We start from the raw sequence: 20854 nt of genomic DNA on the forward strand, positions 1-20854 counted from the left end.
TTGGCAAGTCCCACGCGTTGGGTCAGACCAAAGATTAGGCATCATTGGAGGCCTCTGTCCCTGTTCTGGCTGAGAGCTCTCCGAGGAATTTTAGTTCAGTGAGATCTGTATTCCTTTCTCTTTAGGGTCCGACTTCGTTCCTGCCCCCGGAGAAAAGCCTTTTGATTTGAGCTAGCTTTTTTCTTTTTTCCAGGCCAGTTATACTTTTCATGTGATGGGATTGAATAAGTATCCCAGTCGTGAAACTTACCTGACCTGCAGAAATGTGTAGTAGTGCCCGGCGCTGTTTGAACAGGGTCTTTTCCTTTTGCAGGAGGGAGGGTTCGAGGCCAATGATGGGAGACCACCGGGACGGGCAGGTGAGTAGAGCCCCGATGCCAAGCCCTAGGGCCACTGTGCTGCTGTGCGGGCACAACTCACCATTTCTAATCAGGTGGCCGCTTTATCCCAGAGAGGTGGCAATGTAGCATGTATGGCGGGGATGGATGTGTGGGTTCTGGCCAGCGACTAGAAGCACAAATATTTAGCGGGACGTGGTGGCTCATGCCTGTAATCCCAGCACTGTGGGAGGCTGAGGTGGGTGGATCACCTGAGATCAGGAGTTCGAGACCAGCCTGGCCAACATGGTGAAACTCCTGTGTCTACTAAAAATAAAAAAAATTAGCCGGGCGTGGTGGCAAGTGTATGTAATCCCTGCTACTTGGGAGCCTGAGGCTGGAGAATCGCTTGAACCCAGGAGGCGGAGGTTGCAGTGAGCTGAGATCGCACCATTGCATTCCAGCCTGGGCAACAAGAGCGAGACTCTGTCTAAAAAAAAAAAATTGTGCAAATACTTGATTGTTTTGTAATGTGCAAGTTTCTGTCATTTTCAAATATGTCGGGCTTGTTCTTCATTTTATCCAGTAGAAACCTCACGTGTCTCTTCATTGTCCACTTGCTCAGGGAGCCTTTGGGTCTTGGTGCCTGTAGCGTGCCCCTAAGAACCCAAATGGTGATTGTCATTTAGCCCACATGTGCCAGGGTCGGGGGGATGGGGGAGCCTGGGATTCTCCATGTTTCAAGTCCATGCTGGGTGGGCACTGGGGGCTGAAGACCACAAGAGTGGTCCCTAAGTCTCTGTGGTGCCATGCGGGTGCCTCGTGCGTGGTGGCAGGGTGTGAGTTCTGAGAAAGCAGCAGCCTGGTGGAGAGGTAGGAGGTGGGTGGCAGAGTAATGGCCTATGACGGCAGGCAGCACCTGCCTGCTTCGTGACTGCTGGCTCCTCTGTGCAGAGTTGGTTGGCCAGGGAGGCTGGAAGTGTAGCCCTGCCACAGCACAGGGGTGCTGACCCGCCCGAGGGCACTCCTGTTATCAGAAAGGAGGCAGCGCCCAACTCCTCAGAGAAGATAGGGCTCGGTGACGTCTTAGTGGACCTTGAGTAGAGCTGTTGAGGGCAGTAACACCAGGGCTCCCCACGCTCCTGGGGCAGCTCATGGCAGTGATGCAGCTGTAGGGGTGCGAGGAGGGGGGCCAGGGAGCAGAGGGTCAGCGAAGCATGGCCCACCGGGCCTGAGGCCTCGCCCTGCCGTCTTCTCTTGGCTCCGGCCCACCTGCCGCCCTGGGGCCTTCGGTAGACAGTCCCCCTGGAAGGTGGGGCTATGTAGGTGACGTGGTCAGTGTCACCTTGTCCCTCTCCTGCCTTCCAGCACTATGGAGATGACCGCCATGGCCACGGAGGACCCCCAGAGCGCCACGGCCGGGACTCCCGTGATGGCTGGGGGGGCTACGGCTCCGACAAGAGACTGAGTGAAGGCCGGGGTCTGCCCCCTCCCCCCAGGTTAGTGAGTGAGCCCCAGTCGGGTGGGGAGCATCTGTCCTAGCCTGGGAAGAGGTTGGTGCCTGGCCGGGCATGTCCCCAAGGTTTGATTTCAGCTAGGGCAGCTTTAGGATGGACTACCATGGGTCCTGCCATTTGAAACTCCTGACTCAGAAAGTCCAGGTTCTCAAGAAGAAAGCGCAGAACAGGCTCTCAGGGATGGAGCTGTCCGGGTCACCCAGAATGGCCCATCCCCATTCCTGAGCTGGGGACCGCCTGCAGTTGTAAATGTCTGGATCACAGGAGCTGCGTTCCCACTGGGAGAGACAGTGCAGAAGCTCTTAGTCCTGCCCCGTCCGTGGTAGAGCAGCCTTGCCCTTGCCTCCACGTTGCCTCTTTACATGTATCTTCCTCGGGTTTTCTCTCTGACCCCTAGTTAGTCTGGGGTGTGGCTTCTCAACCCTGCCCTGCCTATTAGAATCGCTTATGGGGACCCTTCTCTCAGGACTCAGGGCTGAGGACACTAGGCCAGGTCCTCCATAGGTGTTCAAAGCCACCTTCACCAGCACTGCAGCTGTGGGGGCTGTCCTGAGTCTCGTCAGCATTGTTGGGGTGCAGGGCTTGTCTGGGAGGACTCTGGGTGCCTCTCTGGTTGCTTTGGTCAGCGGCGGTCACCCCTGCCTGTTTGCCCTGTTGCTGCCTGGACTGGCCGTGAGGAGGCTGGTGGCAGGACTGCTTTGCAGTTGCTGCCCTGCTTTTCCTCTGTGAGATGAGTCTCCAGCCCCGGCCCAGGGCTGCCTTGGCCCCGGCCCATTGCCGCAGGGTGGGTTTTGGCACCCTGTGCTCCCCCGTCCATCCCTCCCTCTACGCTGAGAGGCTCTTCCACCTCTGCCAGGGACTTTGACTTGGAGCCGTGCCGAGTCCCACCTGAAGCTTCTCCTGCGTCCCTGGGCAGCACAGACGGTGGCAGTGCTCGGATCAGCTGGTGTAAAGTGTTCTCTTCTGGGTGACCTCATTAGCATTCCTGTCCTGTCACTTAGTGGGTTTTGTGCTAAATGCCTTGGAAATGTAAAGGGGAAACTCATCCTCAGAACCAAAGACACAGTGAGCAGTGGCTGGGCACGGTCGGGTCACCAAGGGCAGGTGCCACACGCGTGCTTTCACTCCCTCCAGGGCGGTATTGCACTTGCCTGGCAGGTGTGTGTTGGGGGCTCCGATGACCCCTCTCGGGCCTGTGGGCTCACTTGGCCTGACTGTCACTGCATCCAGCAACCCACAGCAGGCAGGCACTCATGCAGATTGGGTCTGGCTGCTTTCCTGCACGGCCACTTAGGACTCAGGACACTGGACTCAGATTTTCATCTCCTAGAGTTTCTGTCTGAAACTTTAAAAAAATAGCTTTCTTGAAGTATAATTCACAGGACACGTACTTCCCATTTCACGTGTGCAGTCATTGGAGGTTTGCATGTGCGTGATCTGTGCAGCCATCCCCAAGGCCGATTCTGAAGTATTTTCATCATGTCAGAAGAAACCCTGCTCCTCTTAGCAGCCGCACCCCCTTCTCCCCTGCCCTTGGTAGCCGCGGGTTCCTTTCTGGCCCTGGATTTGCTGTCTTGAGTCATTTCTTGGCCTGCGCGGTGTGCCTGCTGGGCCTGGCTTCTCCCTAAGTCTCGTGTATTGAGGGCTCATCTCCACATGCTGCCTGGGCCAGCGCTTCCGTCCTAGTTAAGGCTGAACACTCCATGGTCCGGACACACCACGTAGTGTTATGTGCTCATCAGTTCCTGGGCGTTGGGGTCCATCTCCCTTTGGCTGTTAGGAATCCTGCTGCCAGGAACATTCATGCACAGATGTCTTTGGTCATGTTTTCATTTCTGTCAGGTGGGACTGGGTTGCTGGGTCGTGGTAATTCTGCCCTTAACTTTTTGAAGAACCACCAAACTGTTTTCCACAGTGGCCACACCGTTTTACATTTCCACCAGCAATGGACGGGGGTTCTTCCCTTTCCTTGCACCCTCCATGGTGTGTGTTACTGTGTGATTCTAGCACCCCAGCCCGCGGGAGGGAGTGTCTCAGTGTGCCTTGGATTGGCATTTCCAGGTGGCATTGAGCACCTTCTCACGTGCTTACTGGCACATCTGTCTTTGGGGAAATGTCACTTCCCATGATTTGCCCACTCGTCTGCAGCCCTTGCTTTGTGGCATGATCCGCCACGCGGCTGAGGTCAGGGTAGATGCGCCTGCTCCCGGCGCGACCCTGGAGGCTCATCAGACGGCTGCATGTCTGCTTTTTTTTTTGGCAAAGGGGTGGTCGTGACTGGGGAGAGCACAACCAGCGGCTGGAGGAGCACCAGGCGCGTGCCTGGCAGGGTACCATGGACACAGGCGCGGCCAGCCGGGAGCACGCGAGGTGGCAAGGTATGGGGCTGGCTCCGGGGACGAGGGTGGCTGTGGCCCCCACACGTGTCCAGTGGCTTCCCCAGAGATGGAGTGTTTGCAGACCCTTCTTCTCTTCTAGGTGGCGAGAGGGGCCTGTCTGGGCCCTCGGGGCCGGGGCACATGGCAAGCCGCGGTGGAGTGGCGGGGTAAGGCGTGTTGTCCGAGGAGGACAGTGGTTTGCTCCTGCTCCTCACTTCCTCTCCCGGTTTTGCATGTTTGATCAGCTGGCTGGGTTGGATGTTTTGAAAACAAAGCAAAAAAGTAGCTCTTTGCAATTTATTCAAATAACGCTTTTCAGTTACCTGGAATACAATGTGTGATGATGATTTTTCTCACCTGGAAAAAAAAACCCAAGCGCTCTAAAGGCTGCGGGACCATTACTGACCCATGTTACGATGAAAACACTGAGCACTTCAAGGGGAAAAAAATGTCTGACTTTGTTCCTAGGCGAGGCGGCTTTGCACAAGGTGGACATTCCCAGGGCCACGTGGTGCCAGGTGGCGGACTGGAAGGTGGCGGAGTGGCCAGCCAGGACCGGGGCAGCAGAGTCCCACACCCACACCCACATCCCCCCCCGTATCCCCACTTCACCCGCCGCTACTAAGTCCCACTCACTGCGAGTTTTCAGGTGGGCAGATGCACTGTTGAATCTGGTAGCCAGGGTTCCCTTGAACTTGGGGGAATCTTTTTAAAAGCAAAGCAAATCCTGCCACCGTGTTGTAGCTCAATACAATGTGAACTCTTTTTTTTTAATAAATGTGTTCTTGTTCTGCTGTTTTTAAATCAAGGTTTCTGTTAACGAGGCATTCCATTTTCCATTAATAAAGTTTACCATTCGCAGTCTTGCGTGCGTGTGCACGTGCGTGAGTCCTCGTGGCCACAGAGCTCGGGATGGGACTGACCCTGGGCACAGTGCGGTGACCGCATGTTGACTGTTGGCTCTACCAGGCGCTGCCAAAGTCTTTTGCCTGCATCATCCTACTGCATTCTCATAACCGCCCCAGGAAGTGGGGCGTCCAGGTCCCCATCATTGGATGATGAAACAGGCTGGGGAGTCAGCCCATGGAAGTAGGAATTTTTCAGGGGGTGCTGTGTGCCGTGGGGCCCTCAGACCAATTCCTTTACACCGAGCCTGTCTCTGCGTGGGTAGTGGTGAAGGCTTGCCAGGCCCTGGGGAGCCCTCCCCCTGCCACCTCAGTATGGGGCTGTGTCCCATGCTGGTGTGTGGTGGGCTCTTTCGGGAAGGCTGCGTGTGTGGTGGGCCCGCCCTCCGCTGGCTGCCTAGTGTGTCCGCTCAGTGCCTGCTGCCAGCAGCTGGACAGGAGTGGGATGGCGCTGACTCGGCAATGGGTCCAGGTGGTAGAGCTAGTCCCTCCGTTCTTCTGGAAATGTCCATTTGTCTGCAAAAGTGCATTTGAGTGTGATGCCTATTTGCTTCCTTAAAGACTGTGCCAGACGAGGCACCTCACTCGCCAGGGTAGTCCACAGGCTGCCAGCCCATGCGCGTAGCCCTCCGTGCCAGGTCCCTGCAGGGGCCGACCACTGTGAGGCGCAGCTGTCCTCTTCAGAACTGGTACACGAGCGGAGCTGATGCTGGCCAAGGGCGGGGGCTGCAGGTGTCTTGGGGCAGAGGATGGTGCATGGGGTCTGCCTGGTGCCCTCTTGGCGGGAGGGGCAACCCAGCCCGGTGTGGTGGTGTGGTGAGAGTTAACTGGGAGGACCACCTACTGGGGACCTCTTTCCCTCCCCTCTGTATCTAGGACAGCCCCTCCTCCAACTGCTGGTTCTGCTGGAGTTCCCCATGCCCCCACTGGGAAGTTAAGTTTTAAAAAAGCCATGTGAAAATCCAGCCCAGCTTGCCGCAGACACCGGAGCATGATAAGGCAGGTTGGCCCTGGCCCTCGGCGTCTTGTCTAGGCCTGAGCCTCCGTGAACGCATTCGGGAGCCTTCCTGACGGCGGCTTCTGGAGTCGTTTTCCAATGACGGGTGGGCTGGGCGCCACGCCACCTCCTTGTTGCACACAGGGGTCTTCGTGGCTTGCCTGTCTACCCCACAAGCCAGAGTCTAGAAATTGGGGTTGAGAGCTTCCCTGTTGGGCAATAAAAGGTAGGCTCAGCCTGCATTGAGGAGGCAGCCTGGGATTGGGAGCAGGCCCTGTTTTCAGATCTCTGTCTCGGACGTCACGGAGCACCCCTTCCTGGAGGTGGGCGTGGCCTCCTGAACTACGAAGCAGTGGCTCAACAACTACCACGCCACCCCATGGGAGTTGGAAAGGAGCCAATCCCACCGGACATCCTGCAGGGGCAGAAGAGCCCTGCCCTTCCTGCGAGCCAGGCCTGGAACCAGCTCTGTTCCACGCAGAAACCCAACACTTGAGTTACCGGAACTGCTGTCACAAAGTACCATGAACTGGCTAAGGAAGCTCATTGGCTCTCAGTTCTTGAGGCCAGGAGTCTGAGATCTGGGTGTGGGCAGGGCTGTGTCCTTCCCAGGCTATGCGGGAGAATCCTTCCTGAGCCTCCTAGCTTCTGACAGCTGCCGAGTGCCTCTGGCCGTTCCTTGGCTTGTAAACACATTGCCCAGTCTCGGCCTCCATCTTCATGGAGCCTTCTTCCTGTGAGCGTGTTTGTGTCCTGGTTTCTGGTTTCCCCCCCTTTTTTTTTCTTTGGAGACACAGTCTCTCTCACCCAGGCTGGAGTGCAGTGGCGAGGATCTGGGCTCACTGCAACCTCTGCTGCCCAGGTTCAAATGATTCTTGTGCCTCAGCCTCCCGAGTAGCTGGGATTACAGGTGCCTGCCACCACACCCAGCTAATTTTTGTATGTTTAGTAGAGACAGGGTTTCACCCTGTTGGCTAGGCTGATCTCACACTCCTGACCTCAAGTGACCCACCCATCTCGGCCTCCCAAAGTGCCGGGATTACAGATGCGAGCCACCGCACCTGGCCTGTTTCTTTAATAATTGAGTGTAGGTACGTTATATTAACTCTTATTTCAAGAGAGAAAAGGTAGGTGGAACAAAATATGTGTTATGAAAAGGAGATGCTCTGATGGATATATCCTCCCTTTGGGCAGTTGTGTGTGAATCGCGCTGCTGTGAGCATTTATGGATGTGTATGTGTTTGAACAGCTCCATTCTCCTGTGTATGTACCTAGGACTGGGATTGCTGGGTCCTGTGTTGACTTGTAACTGCCTGTGTTTTACTTCTGGAAGTATAGCCAGACTTCTCCATGATGGTAGCACCATTATACATTCCTGCCGGCACTGCACAAAGATTCCAATTCCCTTTTTTGCCAGACAGGGCCTCGCTGTGTGTCCCAGGCTGGAGTGCAGTGGTGCGATCATAGCTCACTGCAGCCCCGAACTCTGGAACTCAAGCCATCCTCCCACCTTGGCCTCCCAAGTTGCCAGGTCTACAGGCATGAGTCACCATGCCTGGCCTTGTATACCATTTGGTGGTGAATTTTGTTATGTTTCATTTCCCATCATTTAAAAGATATTTTTAAAGGGGAGGGGGAGCTGTGGGGCATCACAGGAATGAGAGCCACTGGGGCAGAAACAGGTAGCTTCTTGAGAACGAGTTTAGGAGCCAACTGCCTGGCACCCAGCCTTCTTACTACCTGCCTGCCCACGGGCAGGTCATAGTTACTCTCTGCTTTGGCTGCTTTAACTGGAAGAAGGGAGTAATCACTGTTGTTGCCATATGGGATATTTACAAAGATTAGTTAATCCACCTAAAAAGCCTGGCATACAGTAAATGCTTAATACCTGTTGGCAGGCCCTGGGGAGCCCTATAGGAATAGAACCTCGGGTACTCACGTTTCACAGAGGCCTTGGCGAAATGCAATGCCAGAGATCTGGAGGGGGTTCCGGTGAGGACATGACCAGCTCTGGCCATACAGAAAGAAAACGGCAGGATCAGAATGAAGACCTTATGGCCTGGCGCGGTGGCTCACGCCTGTAATCCCAGCACTTTTAGAGGCTGAGACAGGTGGGTCACCTGTAGTCGGGAGGTCGAGACCAGCCCGGCCAACATGGGGAAACCCTGTCTCTACTAAAAATACAAATATTAGCCAGACGTGGTGGCAGGTGCCTATGATCCCAGCTACTTGGGAGGCCGTGGCAGGAGGATTGCTTGAACCCTGGCGGGCAGAGGTTGCAGTGAGCTGAGATCATGTCACTTCACTCTAGCCTGGGTGAAAGAGCGAAACTCCATCTCAAAAAAAAGAAAGAAAAAAAATAGAATTAAGACCTTATGAAATGTCTCCACAGCTACAAAAATGTGTCAACCTCACCAATTGCTAAATTTTGTATTCATAAAGATTTCATTACATTTCAAAACAGCTCCTAGGTTACATTTTCTCATTCCCAAGGAACTCCCAAGCCTCCACGATGATTGCCAATCTCAAATTGCATGCATGACTCTTAGTCGCATAATTTCAAAGGCAAAGTCAGAACAGGGCCTTTTGATTCCGAAAAAATAAAAAATAAAAAACCAACAGCCATGAAGTTGACGTTTAGTGGGGATGCCATGCCTTTTAAAAAACAGGTCTGCCGGATTGAGGGGCGGGGGCTTCCTTGAGTCCCAGTGACCCACGGGAGAGGTGAGGCTGTGCCTCCCTGGTCATACAATGGTGACAAATCAGTGTTCACATTCTGTTGTCACTGCTGAGTGGGTTCCAACCTCAGCCCTTCAGCCACATCTTTGGCCAGCGGGGTGGACTAGGGGAGCTTTTCTCTCTCTTTTTTTTTTTTTTTTGAGATGGAGGCTGAAAAGGTCCCTTTGTCTTGGAGACCAGTGCGTTCACAGTTCCCCAGGAGTTAGGACATGGGCATCCTTGTCCGTCACCCTGGGGTACAACAGAATCCACTTTGGGAAGCACCCGATGTGCTTACCTGTCAAGCAAGTTAGACATCTCTAGTCCCCAGGGCCAGCCACTGATTTACACAAAGGACACACACGGGCGTCACACAACATCAGCAACCCAGACATACCCTGGTGCGGCTTCTCAGGAAACCGGAGTCAATCCCTGGGAAGTCGAGCGTGGAAGAAGGTTCTGAGTCCAAGGGAGGCTGAGACCCGCCCAGAGGCAGCGAGCCATGGAGCTGAGGCTCCAGCCCAGGGTCCCTGCTCCTCAGCCTCCCTGGATGGCTGGGCGCCCCACGCTGAGGTCACACAGTGGTGAAGAGATAGGTGTTTGGGGCAAAAGTGAGCAGGCTGCATACGTGACTGTCCATAATTTTGCACATGCACTTGACCTTTAGAGTTGACCCCAAGGATAACTCTACACGTCTTGCAGTGCTTCCAGAGACAGTACTGGGCCAGAAACTGACCCTAAATTACTCCCCGGAGTGCCAAGACCCACTTCTCCGCACTCCTCAAATCCTCATGAGATGCAGCCGCTCTGTGTTTGCCTCCATCTTCAAATATTGACACAGTAGCTGCCGGGTTCAGTGGAGCATAAGGCACTGAGGACCTGAGACACTGTCCTCCTGGGAGAGCTTCCTGGGCGTCTGTGAGCCAGGGCCCGGTGGCTCACGCCTATAATCCACAGCACTTGGGGAGGCTGAGGCGGGAGGATCACTGGAGCTCAGGAGTTTGAAAGCAGTGTGGGTAACGTAGCAAGACCCCATCTGTGCAAAAAAATAAAATTAGCTGGGCTGCTGGTGTACGCCTGTAGTCCCAGCTACCCATGAGGCTGAGGTGGGAGGATCACTTGGGCTCAGGAGGCAGAGGCTGTAGTGAGCTGTAATCATGCCACTGCACTCCAGCCTGGGTGACAGGCTGTCTCAAGAAAGAACACTGTGGTACTGGCTATGACTGAAGAGACCAGCCAGCCACATGTGGCCAGCCCCTTCACATTCCACCCCCTGCAAGAGGTCTCCTCTCACCACTGGATCAGCAGTGCCCATCACCCTCTGCTTTGTCCCTGTCACACCTGCCTGTGCTCGTGGCTCTGACCACTTGCTACAGCATTGTTTATTGTCAGCACTCTACCACATAGGCATCACTGGGGCAGGCATCTGCATCTCCCCAGTGCACAGCCTTTTAAAATGGAGGTTTTGGCCAGGCGCGGTGGCTCACGCCTGTAATCCCAGCACTTTGGGAGGACGAGGCTGGTGGATCACCTGAGCTCAGGAGTTTGAGACCAGCCTGGCCAACATGGTGAAACCCCGTCTGTACTAAAAATACAAAAATTAGCCGGGCATGGTGTCGCATGCCTATAATCCCAGTTACTGAGGAGACTGAGGCAGGAGAATCGCTTGAACCTGGGAGATGGAGGTTGCAGCGAGTTGAGATTGCACCACTACACTCCAGCCTGGGAGATAGAGTGAGACTCCATCTCAAAAAAAAAAAAAAAAAAAAAAAAAAAGTGCTTTATGCAATATCTGGCATACAGTAGGTGCATAGCAAGTGGTTGCAGTTCTTTGAATTTTTTTAGCAAGAGACAGGTCTAAACCAGGGCTTCCCAACTCCTTGCCCAACAGAAATCCCTTCCCTCTGCCCCCTAAGAAATTAAGTGTGACCCACAGACTTAGGGAAGGGGAATCTTTTGGGCTCAATTTCCGTCACAGCTGTAATCTATAATGTTGCATTACAGTTTGTAAAACAAGAGGCCCCGCTTTGGCCTCTCCAATGTTGCACGCTGTGGGGTTAAGTGCTGGAAACCACCGATGGTGTCTCTTGGCTTCTTCCAGTCTTGCAATCATAGCCGCCTCGTGCCAACCAGCTGTGAAACTGCTGGGGTGCCCCGTGTACCCAGCCACAGAAAACGCACATCAGACCTCGCAGAGAGCTCGTAAAAGGCACTGAAGCTTCCGCTGCGTGGATGAGGCTGGCCACAGCAGACCAAATATTTACAGACTCAGCTGAAATGAAACCCAGCAGGGTAGATGTCACAAGTGGTCCAGGAATGGTCCCCTCGCTCCATTGCTGGGGAAACAGTGTCCAAAGCAGGAAGGAAACCCACTTGGCCAAGGCCCCCTGCCAAGCAAGTTAAGCTGAAATCCAGGCTGAAGAGCTGGGCTCTGAGTCCTTTGTTTTCTTGCTCATTTAACTTAGCAAACACTTCCTGGGTACTTACTTCGCGCAGGGCTCCATGGCAGGATTGCAGCCATGACTGAGACAAGCCTGCAGGTTCCTGCTGTCTTGGGTTGGAATGAGACTGGCTTCCTGGAGGAGGGGACCGGGCAGGCCTAAGCCACGAGGAGTGAAGGAGCCCCGGAAGTGTTTTCCAGAAGAAGGAACAGGATTTGCAGAAGCCCCCAGGAAGGAAAGGCATGCCTCCCACCCTTTTTTTTGTTTTTTGGAGCGATGGGGTCTTGCTGTGTTGCCCAGGCTGGAGTACAACGGCGTGATCATAGCTCACTGCGACCTTGAGCTCCTGGAAGTAATCCTCATGCCCCAGCCTCCTGAGTAGCTGGGACTCCAGGCATGAGCCACTGCACCTGGCCTAGCACCTTTGAGCAACAGAGCAGGCAGGAACATGGGGACCTGGGGCTGTAGTGGCTGATCGGGGATGGGACCACCAGCCTGTAGGGTTTTCAGCCCTTAAGAAGAGAACCAGCTCTCCTGGAAAGGTTCAAGGGTAACACTCAAATGTCTCTCTTCAGGCCCTTCCTTGCTTGAGGTCCAAATCCTCACTGTCCCTGTGCCCCCAGTCTCCCCATGCCATGAGCACCTTCACCTCCAGGAAGCTAGCACCAGCCAGCCCTGGGGAAGGAGGGGCGAGTCACACTGGACTCAGGGCCCTGGCTCTGTTAGGACAAAGACACAGTATGGTGGCCAGAAGCCACCTCCAGTTTGGGGATCCTTGCTCCAAAGACCAGAACATAGGAGCAAGCAGGCTGGCAGAACTGGTGGGCACAGCTGGGCACAGTGCCTCATACCTGTAATCCCAGCACTTTGGGAGGCTGAGGTGGGCGGATCACTTGAGACCAACCTGGTCAACATGGTGAAACCCTGTCTCTACTAGAAATACAAAAATTAGCCAGGTGTGGTGGCGCATGCCTGTAATCCCAGCTACTCGGGAGGCTGAGGCAGGAGAATCACTTGCATCCGGGAGGTGGGGGTTGCAGTGAGCTGAGATCGCCCCACTGCACTACAGCCTGGGCGACAGAGCGAGACTCTGTATAAAAAATAAATATATCTTTGGGAGATCGAGGCGGGCGGATCATGAGGTCAGGAGATCGAGACCATCCTGGCTAATATGGTGAAACCCCCTTCTCTACTAAAAATACAAAAAATTAGCCGGGTGAGGTGGCGCATGCGTGTAATCCCAGTTACTCGGGAGGCTGAGGCAGGAGAATCTCTTGAACCTGGGAGCTTGCAGTGAGCCGAGATTGCGCCACTGCACTCCAGCCTGGGCGACCGAGTGAGACTCCGTTGGGTATCACACCCCCACCCACTCAGCCCCTGGCCGAGTCATAGCAGGTGGACACTCATGGGGACCAAGATGCCGTCGAGGGACGGGGCCCAACAGATGCGGCAATAAGTGGGGGGTGCCGGGTCACTGGAGATGCCTGAATTCAGCCTCAGGCTCTGGAGGTGGGAGAAGCCGTGGGCAGGGAGAGAAGGGGAAAAAAGGATGAAGAAAGACACCGGGACACAGAAAAAGAGAGATTCAGGGAGAAGAGAGACAGAGACTGAGACACAGAATGAAACAAACACACACACAGGGACGCATTAGACACAAAAGCAAAAACAGATGGACCCAGGACCTGTGGAGTTGTGGATCTGCCCTGGGGGCAGCCGGACCCTCCACTCCATGTGTCCACTAGGTGGCGCCCAAGAGCCACGCTCTGCTGCGCCGCCGACCCGGCTGGGCCCCTCCTGCTGCGGGAGCCCAATCTCTGCCCGCCTTGAGTTTCCCCCACGGGCCCAACACCACCTTCGTGGGAGGCCCTGGGGGCGCAGGTGGAGGCTGGAATGAGGGCTTCCTCAAGGATCGGGGGTCTGCAGAGCCTCCCAAGCCGGCCGCCCGTAGGCGAAGGCCCTGTTGGTGTGTGTCTGTGCTTCTCGTAGAGTGAGTTCGCATTGGCCTCAGGAGTGGACGTGCCTGCTTCTGTCTTGGGGTGTGGATCTGGTGAATCTCCGTGTGTGGGGCTTAGGGCTGTGTGTCTCTCTGTGTGCATCTGCGTTTGTCACGGGGCGTGTGTCCCTGTGTGTATCTGTGTTTGCTCTGGGGGGCATGTGTCTCTGTGCGCGTGACTGCGTGTCTCATTTTTCTCTTGCTACCTATCACGGCTGTATTTGCCTTGGGTGTGTCTGTGGCTCTGTGTGACTGACTTCTCCTCATGCTGTGTACATTTTGGTGTATCTGGGCTGGCCAGTGACTTGTGTGCCTCATGTCTCCATGCCCCTTGGAAAGCTACCTCTCCGGCCCCTGCTCACCTTTCCTGGAGGCTCTGTATTGTTTCGGTTCTTGAATTCACCAAAGAATTGAAGAACCGAAACATTTATGAAGTGCTTCCTGGGGCCCCCTGGAGAGACAGGAGCGACTGTTCATGGAGCTGTGTCTATGGGTCTGACCATAGATTTAGATCCTGCTCAAACTAAGCATCTACTATGTACCAGGCCTTGGATCGGGTACTGTTTTCATGCTATGCATTCAGTTTCCTCATCTGTAAAATGGGCCTGATATTCGACCGGGCGCAGTGGCTCACGCCTTTAATCCCAGCACTTTGGGAGGCTGAAGTGGGCAGATCACGAGGTCAGGAGATCGAGACCATCCTGGCTAACACGGTGAAACCCCGTCTCTACTACAAATACAAAAAAATTAGCCAGGTGTGGTGGCGGGCACCTGTAGTCCCAGCTACTCAGGAGACTGAGGCAGGAGAATGGCGTGAGCCCGGGAGGCGGAGCTTGCGGTGAGCCGAGATCCTACCACTGCAATCCAGCCTGGGTGACGAAGTGAGACTCCATCTCAAAAAAAAAAAAAAAAAAAAAAAAAACCAACTACAAAACAAAAAGAAATTGTAAAAAACAAATGGGTCTGATATTAGCACCTACCTCATAGCATTGCTATGAGGTGAGTTGAGGTTTGTAAAACCTTGAACACTGCCTGGTGCATTCTAAAGACTCAATGTGAGAAATTATCTCAGGCTGGGTGTGGTGGCTCATGCCTGGAATCCCAGCACTTTGGGAGGCCAAGGTGGGCAGATTTGTTTTCAGTCCAGGAGTTCGAGACCAGTCTGGGCAACATGGCAAAACACCATCTCTACAAAACAAAACAAAACCAAAAAAAAAAATTAGCCATGCAGGATGGTGTGCACCTATAGTCTCAGCTACTTGGGAGGCTGGGGTGGGAGGATCATTTGATCCCAGGAGGCAGAGGTTGCAGTGAGCTGAGATCATGCCACTGCACTTCAGCCTGGGTGACACAGAGCCAGACCTTCCCTCAAGGAAAAAAAAAAAAGGAAAGAAAAATCATCTAGTTTAATTCTAATAACTACAAGCACAACTATTAACCTATGGGTCAGTGGGGAACCCCTGAGAATTCTTCACTCACTGCTAAGAACTTGAGGGTTGTCAAAAAGGCCTAAATAGATTGGATGCTCGGATGTCTGTCTGCATAAAAACTTCCCTTTTAGCTTAGCTCAGTGGTTCTCAAACTTCAGAAAACTGAGTAGATGGGATCATGCTGGGTATAAAAATCAGGGGCCTGAGTTGTTTCAGACATCAGGAACTCAGCGGTGAACAGAACAGAAAAAATAGCCGCTGGGGAGTTTCTGTTCTGATGGGGAAAGATAATAAATGAGGTTGTCACTCCACAAATGTGAGTCATTATGGTTATTTTCCATCAAAGGCTTTCAATATACTTGGCCATTTTGCCTTCCAGAAAGATGGTACTAACTTATCCCAGCAATGTATGCAAGTTCTCACTGCCTTGTACCTTCACAAAAACTATTATTGGAACTTTTTGTCAAATATTAGAGTGGCAAAATACTTTTTCACGAGTCTTTTACAATTTCCCACCTATGTCTTTTGTGTGTCCAAAGTGTATCCACGTTCTTTGCATGTGTTGCTTTATTTTTATTGATTTCTAACCACTCTTTATATATGAGGAACGCTACTTTGTTTAAACATGTTGGTGGTAAATAGCCTTTGTTTCTAGTAGAATGAGGCTAGAAAAACACAACTTGCCAACAGGGACCACCATAAACCTTCATTTGCCCAACAAATATCCTGGCAGTGTATCCATCCTTCCTTTCTTTCTTTCTTCCTTCCTTCCTTCCTTTGCTCCCTCCCTCCCTTTCCTTCCTTCCTTCCCTCCTTCCCTCTTTCTCTCCCTGACTCCCTCCCTCCTTCCTTCCTTCGCTCCCTCCCTCCCTCCCTCCCTCCCTCTCTCCCTTCATCCCTTCCTTCCTTTAGATGGAGTTTCACTCTTGTTGCCCAGGCTGGAGTGCAGTGGCATGATCTTGGCTCACTGCAACCTTCGCCTCCTAGGTTCAAGTGATTCTCCTGCCTTAGCCTCTGGAGTAGCTGGGATTACAGGCACCCGCCACCACAACTGGGATTATAGGTGTGTGCCTGTAGTCCCAGCTACTCAGGAGGCTGAGGTGGGAGGGTCGCTTGAGCCTGGGAGGCTGAGGCTGCAGTGAGCTGTGATCATGCCACTGTACTCTAGCCTGGGTGACAGAGCAAGACCCTGTCTCATAAAATAAAATAAGATAAAATAAAACAATAACATAGGCCAGAATGCCTGTTCATCAGAGGCTGGGCAGCAGGGAGAAGTGTGGGTGGGGGACCTACATATTCCACCAATCCTGTAGGCGAATAGGGAAGGAGGGTGGGTGCCGGGCCCACTTGCCCCCATCTGTAACATATCCACTGCCCTTAGCATTGCCACATTCTGGAATTATAGATACTTTGACTCTTGTAATGTAGAAGAGGTTTCTTTCTTTTTTTTGAGAGAGGGTCTTGCTCTGTTGCCCAGGCTGGAGTGCAGTGGTACAATCATAGCTCACTGCAGCCTCCAACTCCTGGTCTCAGGTGATCCACTTGCCTCAGTCTCCCGAATAGCTGGGACTACAGGGGTGCACACCACCACGCTCAGCTAATTTTAAAATTCTGGCCGGGCATGGTGGCTCGTGCCTGTAATCCCAGTACTTTGGGAGACTGAGGCAGGCAGATCACTTGAGGTCAGGAGTTCGAGACCAGCCTGGCTAACACGGTGAAACCCGTGTCTACTAAAAATATAAAAATAGCCTGGCGTGTTGGCGCATGCCTGTAATCTCAGCTACTCAGGATGCAGGAGAATCGCTTGAACCTGGGAGGTGGAGGTTGCAGTGAGCTGAGTTCGTGCCACACACTCCAGCCTAGGTGAAAAAGTGAGATTCCGTCTCAAAAAAAAAAAAAAAAAAAAAATTTTTTTTTTGTAGACTCAGAGCCTCGCTATGTCGTTTAGGCTAGTCTTGAAATCCTGGCCTCAAGCAATCCTCCTGCCTCAGCCTTCCAAAGTGCTGGGATTACAGGCAAGAGCCACCGTGCCCCGCCTCTGGCCCATTTTTAAAAGCCTATTCCTCTTGCTTCCTGCTGAACTTTCTTAAAACTTACTACTGCATCTTTTTCTCCCCTAAGACAGCCAGAGGGGATGTCTGGTGATTACCGCTCAGAGCCCCCACCCACCCACTAGAGAGCTCTGAGGAGGACAAAACACCAGCTGTTCTAAGATCCGAGGAGTCTGTGTGTTCAGTGATCCCACAGTTCTAAGCCTCCCAGACTCCAGAGCTCAGGGATTCTCTGAGCTTGTCAGTGTCTGCCTGGATCTTCCATAATTGCCCACCACAGATAATACGGTGTCTCGAGGCAGAAACCATGATCCCTCTAACCCACAGACCCAGGCAGAGGGCCGGTTGCCTGCAGCCACCAGGCTTTTCCTAACAGCTTAATGAGAAAGTCAGAATTAACTGGAAGTGGCACCTAGCACTCCCAAGGCTCAGCGTGGCCTCCCCATGTTGAAGCCAAGTGTCCCCAGGCCTCCCTTTGACCTTCTTGGACACCAGCAATTATGATGGGCGAGGCCTGGAATTCAGCCTGAATAGGGAGGTGGCTGGGGGCCATGGTGACCTAGTTCTTCAGGTTGAGCCAGCCTCCCACCTTCCCCAGAGAGTGACCAGCCCAGCCTGGGTTCAAATTCTGCCACTACTCCTCTCCGGGCCTCAGTTTCCCTCCTTTGTTCAAGGAGGTCAGGGATTGTGCCAGCCTCCTACTTTGCTGTGTTACATGTAAATTTCTTGGCACATGTATTATGTTCTCATCTCTCTTTGTGCACACAGATACCTTCCCAGAAAGGACACTGCTGGCTTATACCTTTTTCAAACAGCTATTGTCAGAGAGCTTACACCATTTCACACTCTGAACCCCAACAGCATGAGGCTGCTCTTTTCCCCAAACCCTGAAAACACAGCGAATGCTCAGACTTTTTCATCTTTACCAGCCAGAGGGATGAAAAGAAGAAAAAGGTATTTCATGGTAGTTTTATTTTATATTTAGGTTACCATGAGCGAGAATGAACTCCCTTGCCTATGCCCAGAAGACGTTTGTATCTCCTTTTCGGAAAACTGTTCTTGTGCGGTGGCTTAGGATGTAATCCCAGCACTTTGGGAGGCTGAGGCGGGAGGATTGCTTGAATCCCAGGAGTTCAAGACCAGCCTGGGCGACATGGCGAAACCCTGTCTCTACTAAAAATACAAAACATTAGCCAGGAGGGGTGGTACACAGTTGCAGTGAGCCAAGATTGTGCCACTGCATTCCAGTGTGGGAAACAGCAAGACCCCAGCTCAAAAACAAAACAAAACAAAAACAACAAAAAAAAACCATTCATGTCTCACCTTTTTTTTTGACTGACTTGTTAATCCATATCGATTTCTAGATGCTTTTTACATATTAAGGATATCAGGCTCTTGTCTATCATGTTTTGGAAGCTGTTCTCCCTTAATGTTGCCTGTTGATCTTCTAGTATTTTTTATTTGTTTGTTTTGTTTTTCTTTTTTTTTTTTTCGAGCCACCGCGCCCAGCCTTTCTCTTTCTTTTCTTTTCTTTCCTCTCTCTTTCTTTCCTCTTCTTTTTCTCACTCTCTCCCTCTTTCTTTCTTTCTTTCTTTTTTTTTTATGAGACGGAGTCTTGCTCTGTCGCTCAGGCTGGAGTGCAGTGGCGCGATCTTGGCTCACTGCAAGCTCCACCTCCCGGGTTCACGCCATTCTCCTGCCTCAGCCTCCCAAGTAGCTGGGACTACAGGTGCCCGCCACCATGCCTGGCTAATTTTAGTAGAGACAGGGTTTCACCGTGTTAGCCAGGATGGTCTGGAACTCCTGACCTCATGATCCACCTGCCTCAGCCTCCCAAAGTGCTGGGATTACAGGCGTGAGCCACCGCACCTGGCTGTTTTGTTTTTCTAAAGACAGGCTCTCACTCTGTCGCCCAGGCTGGAGTGCAGTGGTGCAATCTTGGCTCACTGCAACATCCACTCCTGGGTTGAAGTCATTCTCCTGCCTCAGCCTCTCAAGTAGCTGGAATTACAGGCACCCACCACCACACCTGGCTAACTTTTGTATTTTTAGTAGAGACAGGGTTTCACCATGTTGTCCAGGCTGGCCTTGATCTCCTGACCTCAGGTGATCCACCCACCTTGGCCTCCCAAAGTGCTGAGATTACAGGAGTGAGCCACTGTGCCCAGTTTTCAATTGACTTGTTAATCCTTATTGATTTCCAAATGCTCTTTACATATTAAGGAAATCAGTCTTTGGTCTATCATGTTTTGGGAAACTTTCCTCCTTGATGTTGCCTGTTGATCTTCTAGTATTTTTTTTTTTTTTTTTTTTTTTGAGACGGAGTCTCGCTCTGTCACCCAGGCTGGAGTGCAGTGGCCGGATGGATCTCAGCTCACTGCAAGCTCCGCCTCCCAGGTTCACGCCATTCTCCTGCCTCAGCATCCCAGGTAGCTGGGACTAAAGGCACCGCCACCTCGCCCGGCCAGTTTTTTGTAGTTTTTAGTAGAGACGGGGTTTCACCGTGTTAGCCAGGATGGTCTCGATCTCCTGACCTCGCGATCCGCCCGTCTCGGCCTCCCAAAGTGCTAGGATTACAGGCTTGAGCCACTGCGCCCGGCCGATCTTCTAGTATTTTTTAAATGTGCATATGTGTGTAGGAATTTTATATTTGTAGTCAGTTATTAATCTTTTAATTAAAGGTTTCTGGGTTTAATATGCTGTAACACAGTAAGATTATTTTTATTTTTATATTTTTTTGAGACGTAGTCTCACTCTGTCACCCAGGTTGGAGTGCAATGGCGTGGTCTCAGCTCACTGCAACCTTCGCCTCCTGGGTTCAAGTGATTCTCCCACCTCAGCTTCCCGAGTCCTGGGATTATAGGCAGACACCACCACACCTAGCTAATTTTAGTATTTTTAGTAGAGACCGGGTTTCACCATATTGGCCAGGCTGGTCTCGAACTCCTGACCTTGTGATCTGCCCACCTCAGCCTCCCAAAGTGCTGGGATTACAGGTGTAAGTCACCACGCCTAGCCCAGATTATTTTTATTTTTAACTTCTATGTTTTCTCCTAATAGTTGTATATTTTCTTTCACTGGGAGCAAGGGTTGAAGGGGCCATCTGGAATTTAATTTGGTTTGCATTTTCTTTAAAATTTCCATCTGAAGGGAAAAAAAAAAGGCTGGACATGGTGGCTCACGCCTGTAATCCCAGCACTTTGGGAGGCCGAGGCAGGCAGATCACTTGAGGTCAGGAGTTCGAGACCAGCCTGGCCAACATGATGAAACCCTGTCTCTACTAAAAATACAAAAATTAGCTGGGCATGGTAGCTCACGCCTGTAATTGCAGCTACTCAGGAGGCTGAGGCAGGAGAATCGCTTGAACCCGGGAGGTGGAGGCTGCAGTGAGCCGAGATATTGCCACTGCACTCCAGCCTGAGTGACAGAGTAAGACTCCATCTCAAAAATAAAAAAAAAATAATAATAATTAGAAACTTCCATCTGAACTCTTATGGTTGTATAAGAGTGATGTTTGTGGGCCGGGCGTGGTGGCTCACGCCTGTAATCCCAGCACTTTGGGAGGCCGAGGTGGGTGGATCACCTGAGGTCGGGAGTTCAAGACCAGCCTGACCAACATGGAGAAACCCCCGTCTCTACTAAAAATAGAAAAAATTAGCCAGGCTTGGTGGCACGTGCCTGTAATCCCAGCTACTCAGAAAGGCTGAGGCAGCAGAATCGCTTGAACCCGGGAGGCGGACGTTGTGGTGAGCCGAGATCGTGCCGTTGTACTCCACCCTGGGCAACAAGAGAAACTCCGTCTCAAAAAAAAAAAAAAAACAAAGTGATGTTTGTGTGATGAAGGGATTACAACAAAACTGCTCATGCTAGGTGGCCTGGGTTCGAATCCTGGCTCTGCCACTTTTCTCTCTGTTTCCTCTTGGAAATCTCTTTTCCATGCCTCAGTTTTCTCACTTGTAAAATGGGAAGTCATAGTGTCAGGGGAAAAATAAGAGATGCTTCCCCCACCCCAATAAAGTACCTAGAATGCCACTCAGCAGGTGCTCTTTTATTTTCCTGTTTCTTTACTTTCTTTCTTGTTTTTTGAGACGGAGTTTCCCTCTTGTT

At 52.3% G+C, this 20854-nt stretch overlaps 1 protein-coding gene across 4 annotated transcripts in view; it reads left to right on the top strand.

The window, feature by feature from the left end:
- The window catches only part of SAFB2 (scaffold attachment factor B2), a 36960-nt gene extending 31887 nt beyond the window's left edge, over positions 1 to 5073 (top strand). The window contains exons 17-21 of one of the 4 annotated variants that reach the window (XM_033199532.1): positions 314 to 359; positions 1686 to 1816; positions 4100 to 4212; positions 4295 to 4379; positions 4681 to 5073. In XM_033199532.1, coding sequence (XP_033055423.1) covers positions 314 to 359; positions 1686 to 1816; positions 4100 to 4212; positions 4295 to 4379; positions 4681 to 4837 — 532 coding nt within the window. In that variant the 3' untranslated portion in view covers positions 4838 to 5073. Of the gene's footprint in view, positions 1 to 313; positions 360 to 1685; positions 1817 to 4099; positions 4213 to 4294; positions 4380 to 4680 lie in introns of those variants that run through there. The other 3 variants (XM_033199533.1, XR_004434289.1, XR_004434290.1) reach the window with 3 other exon arrangements.
- The last annotated feature ends 15781 nt before the right edge of the window (positions 5074 to 20854 follow it).

Source organism: Trachypithecus francoisi, unplaced genomic scaffold (assembly GCF_009764315.1).
Source record: "Trachypithecus francoisi isolate TF-2019V2 unplaced genomic scaffold, Tfra_2.0 Lachesis_group5, whole genome shotgun sequence".
Classification (NCBI taxonomy): domain Eukaryota; kingdom Metazoa; phylum Chordata; class Mammalia; order Primates; family Cercopithecidae; genus Trachypithecus; species Trachypithecus francoisi.